General features: G+C 44.6%; 1 protein-coding gene across 3 annotated transcripts in view; it reads right to left on the bottom strand.

The window, feature by feature from the left end:
- Nucleotides 1-5,000, bottom strand: part of LOC126996095 (inactive dipeptidyl peptidase 10-like) — an 85,196-nt gene that overhangs the window by 42,267 nt on the left and 37,929 nt on the right. For all 3 annotated transcript variants that reach the window (XM_050856216.1, XM_050856217.1, XM_050856218.1), the window contains exon 3: nt 4,523-4,736. In XM_050856216.1, the coding sequence (XP_050712173.1) occupies nt 4,523-4,736 (214 nt within the window). The remainder of the gene's footprint in view (nt 1-4,522; nt 4,737-5,000) is intronic.

The following is a 5,000-nucleotide window of genomic DNA, read 5'->3' as shown; positions in this document are numbered from 1 at the left end:
ATTTCTGGTTCTCGCTGCATGTTTCTTATTTTTTATCTTCCATGACGTTCTTTTCTTTCCTTCTCGTTCTTTTGTGTCCAGTTCCTTTTTTTCTTCCTTCCCTCTCCCTCCCTCTTCCCACTCCTCGCTCTGTTTCTTCTTTTTAATTGTTCCTTCTCTTATATTCCCTCCATTTTTGTTCTTCTCTGTTTCAACTTTCGTGTTTAGTATTTTTTTCTTGTGTCCTCCTTTCCTTTCCTGTTTTCCCTCTCCTTCCTTCCTTCCTTCCATCCTTCCCCTCCTTCCTTCTCTCCATTTTTGTTCCTCTCTATTCCCACTTTCGTCTTTAGTATTTGTTTTCCTATGTCTTGTTTTCCTTTCTTGTTTTCCCTCTCCCTCCTTTCTTCCTTCATTCCCCTCCTTCCATCTCTTCATTTTTGTTCCTCTCTAATTCCACTCTCGTCTTTAATATTTGTTTTCCTATGTCTGTTTTCCTTCTCCCTCCTTCCTTCCTTCCTTCCTTCCTTCCTTTCTCTCTCTCCTGCCTATTTATATGTATCCTCATCCCATATGCCGTCCCCTTTGCCTCTTAACTATATGCTAAGTTGCTAATCTTCTTTCCCTCTCTCCCTCCTCCCCTCTCCCTATCCTGTTCCCCTTTCCCCCCTTCCCTTTCTCCTTCCCTTCTTCCCTAACTACAGATGTCATTTGATAGGTATTTTCTCTCCCCGTCTATTCTTCCTGCCCTCTTTCCTTTTCTCCCTATTGTTACTGTCTTATTCCTTCGTCCTTTCTTCATTACCTCCGTTATCCTTTTCTTCTGTTCCTCCTTCCTTTCGTTTTTCGGTTTCTTTTCCTTTTCTTCATTTCTTTACTCCTGTTTTTTTGTTTTTCCTGTAGTTTTATTTTTTTGTCTCCTCCTTCTTCTTCTCTTCTTTCTTCCCTTCTTTTATCTCTTCTATATTTCCTTTCTTTCCTTCCTTCTTTCCCTATTGTCACTATGTTGTTATTCTTACGCCCTATCTTTGTTAATCTCCTTGCTCTTTTCTATCCTTCCTTCCTTCCTTCCTTCCTTCCTTTCCATGTCTCCGTTTCTTTCCTTCTTTTTAATTTTGTTTTCCCTGCACTTTTACTTTCCTCCCTCTGCTCCGTTTTCCCTCCTGCTTGCTCCTCCTCTTTCTTCCCCTCTTTCGTCTCCGTTTCCCTTTTTCTCTGCTTTTTTTCCTGGTTTCTGTTCTCTCTCCTTGCTTTATTTCTCCCCTTCCTGTTTCTCTTTCACTTCATTTCCTTCCTGTTTCTCTTCTCAACTTATTTCCCCTCTCGCCATTTATCTTTCCCCTTTTCCCCTTTTTCTCTTTTTCATTCCTTATCTTCCACTTCTTTTATCATTTTAACCTCTTTTCCTTTATTTCTCTCCTTTTTTTCTCTTTTCCTCCACAATGTCTTCCTCCATTCCATTATTATTTTTATCTTTACTTTTCCTCTTCACTTCTCCCTCTCTGCTTCCCTATTTATCTCCCTTCCTTTTCTACTTTCTTACCTTCTCTCCTTTCCATGTCCTTCGCTTCTTCCTCTCTTTCAATTCTTCTGTTTATCATTCTTCCTCCCTTCGTTGCGTCTTTCCTCTTTCCCTCTCGTTCTCCCTTCCGTAGTCTCTCTCTCTTCCTCCTTCCTTATCTCTCTCCCTTCCATTTTTATCTCTCTTCCTTCTTTCTCTCCCTTCCCTCTTTCTTTTTTCACTCCTCACATGTTCGTTTTTCCTTCCTCCCCTCTCTCCCCTATCTTCTTCCTCCAATCGTAGTCTTTCTTTTTTGTCTCTTTATCCCTCTCCCTCTTTCCTTATCTCTATCTCTCTCTTCTACCTCCCTTCCCTCTCTCCCTTCCTCCCCTCTTTCCTTCATCTTCTTCTTCCAGTCGTAGTGTCTCTCTTTTTGTTTGTTTATCCTCCTCCCTCTTTCCTTATCTCTCTCTCTCTCCCACTCTCTCTACTACCTCCCTTCCCTCTCTCCCTTCCTCCCCTCTCCTTCCCTCCCTAAGTCGCTCTAGCATGTAAACAACCTCATTTATGGAGCAATTCGGCCACACTTGCTGACTACTTGAAATAAGGCTTCTGTTTATGGTAATGCCGACCTTGTATAAGACTCTTCTCTCTCTCTCTCTCTCTCTCTCTCTCTCTCTCTCTCTCTCTCTCTCTCTCTCTCTCTCTCTCTCTCTCTCTCTCTCTCTCTCTCTCTCTCTCTCTCTCTCTCTCTCTCTCTCTCTCTCTCTCTCTCTCTCTCATTAGTAATTTCCTTTCCTCCACTATTATCATCGTCATCATTATAATATCTCCCTTCTCCCTAATGGCTTCCTTTTCCCTCTCCCTTCTTCCTTCCTTCCCTGTCTCTCTTCCACCCTACTTTATCATAATCTTTCCCATCTCCCTGCCGCCTTTTTTTCTCTCCCTCCCTTACACCTCCCCTCTCTGTCTCCCCTCTGACCTATTTTCCTCTTTGGGTTGGTATTCCGTTCCTCCTCCTCCTCCTCCTCCTCTTGCCCCTCTTCCTCCTCCTCCTCCTCTTTCTATTTCTAGGGTTAGTTTGGAGCTAAAAAAAAAAAGAAGAAAAAAAAGCTTGAGGTGACGCAACAAGTAACATTTTTTTATTCACTGTTTTTTTCGAGCTCTGAACTAAAGCGAGAACTATATTTAAGGGTATACTGAATCAGGCGAGGCGATGCAGGGTTAACATAGGCAGGAGTTGTTTTCTTTGTCTCTCTCGTACCGTGTCCCCCGCCATTAGTACAAGTCTCCTGCAGAATTAGTGGATGTGGATAGTTAAAGCGAAAAAGATTGTGTCCTTTGAAAATCGCATTGGTCGTTCATTCGTTGCTCTGAAGGTCCATTTTTTATAAGTCTCTGGATAAGCCACCGTGGTCTCCGTTGCCTGCTCTTCCATGTTTCCTCTTTATCGTTTTCTTTCATATTTCTCGCCGCATGTCTAAGTTCCCTCCTCCCTCTCTCCCGTCCATTGTGTCAGCCTGTTCTCTCGTCCCTATTTTTCTCCGTCCCTTCCTTTCGTCTGCTCCCTCCCTCCCTTTCTTCTCTGTTTCCTTCGATGCTCCCTTCCTCAGTCCCTCTTTTCATCTATTCAATCCCTATCTCAAGTCAGTAAGCACCCCTTTTGTTCTCTCTGTCTGCTTTGCTTATCCTTCCTTTATCTGTTTCTTCTTATATTTCATCTTTTACTCTTCCTCCTCCTCCTCCTCCTCTTCTATCGACTTCTTTCTTCCTCTCCTCGTTTTCTTTCATATTTTTCGCTGGTTCCTGTATCTGTTTCTCCTTATCTCTCATCTTTTATTTCTCCCTCGTAATTCTCCTCCTCCTCCTCCTGCCTCTCTTCCTCCTCCTCCACCTCCACCTCCTCCTCCTCCTCCTCCTCCTCCTATTCTTTCTTTCATAAACCTCCATCTTTCTCTGCATGTTCGGTTCCTCCTTATCTTCCATCTTTTTCCTCCTCCTCCTCCTCCTCCTCCACCTCCTCTCTTCTATCTCTTTCTTTTCCTCCTCCTCCTCCTCCTCATCTTCCAGTCATCATCATTATCGTTTTCTTCGTCATTTCCACTTCCTCCTTCGCCTATCGACTATCTGGTCTTCCTATCTCTCCATTATCTTTCCACTACCACCACCACCACCACCGCCACCACCACCACCACGCACCACCTCTTATGTCTATTACTTTCAGATTTTACTTTATTCTACTACTTTTACTACTACTACTACTACTACTACTACTACTACTACTACTACTACTACTGCTACTACTACTGCAGGTCCCTTTAATTAAGACATGCATTTCCATCATCTTAAGCTGCTTTTCTCTCTCTCTCTCTCTCTCTCTCTCTCTCTCTCTCTCTCTCTCTCTCTCTCTCTCTCTCTCTCTCTCTCTCTCTCTCTCTCTCTCTCTCTCTCTCTCTCTCTCTCTCTCTCTCTCTCTCTCTTTATTGCAACATTCATTACTTACACTTGTCCTTTTCCCTCCATTCCTTCTCCCTTCTTTCCTTTTTTCACCTTTCTCCTCGTTTCTTCCTTTCTCTCCCTTCTTTCGTACGTGATATCCACTTTCCCTCGTGTCTGCATTTCTCTTCCTCTTCTCTACCCATTCTCCCCTACTTCCCCTCTTTTTTACTTAACTCTCCTTTCTCTACCCCTGTCTTTATCTTTCCTTTCCTCTTCTCTACTTCTACTCACCTTATCTCCATTTCCCCCGCTTTCTGTCTCTCCCTCCCTTCCTTCACACCTTACTTTCTATCTTTCCTTTCCTCTTCTCTACACCTTCTTACCTGACATCCATTTCCCCCTCCTTTCCACCTTTCCCTTCCTCATCTCAGCTCCTCACCTTAGATCTATTTCACCTCCTCTTTATCTTTCTCTCCCTCCTCTAATCCTTCTTACCTGACATTCATTTCCCTTCCTTTCCAGTTTTCTCTTTCTCATCTCAACTCCTCACCTTAGATCTATTTCACCTCATCTCTATCTTTCTCTCCCTCCTCTAATCCATCTTACCTGATATCCATTTCCCGTTGAACTTCGGAGTGGCAAAGGCGCCGCTCAGCACATCCTCCAACGTGAATCTGTTCCCGCTAAACCTCGGGCCGGCGTCGGGGGGCGTGAGCAGGACTACGGAGAAGATGATGAGTCCGCACACGCACCCGATGACCAGGAGGGCGATCAGAATCCCTCGCCAGTTCCGCTGATTCGGGGTAGAGGCGACCAGCTCCTGTTGAGGGCGAGGAGAGGGAGAGAAAGGAGGGTTAGGTTAGGTTTTGGTCCGGTGAGGTTGGTGGTGATGGTGAGTGGATGGATGACGTAGCAATAGTAGTAGTAGTAGTAGTGATAGGGGCGAGGTGTGGAGTGCAGTGAGCGAGGTATCGATTAGCTGGCGTGGGTGGTGATGGTGACGGTGGTGGTGGTAGTGGTGGTGGGAGTTGAAAGCTAGTTTAAGGGTGGAGGTGGGGATGGTGAAGAGGAAGGAAACTCAGCA

This window comes from Eriocheir sinensis, chromosome 9 (genome assembly GCF_024679095.1).
Source record: "Eriocheir sinensis breed Jianghai 21 chromosome 9, ASM2467909v1, whole genome shotgun sequence".
In the NCBI taxonomy this organism is placed as follows: Eukaryota; Metazoa; Arthropoda; class Malacostraca; order Decapoda; family Varunidae; genus Eriocheir; species Eriocheir sinensis.
This window is presented reverse-complemented; position numbering and strand designations above follow the sequence as displayed.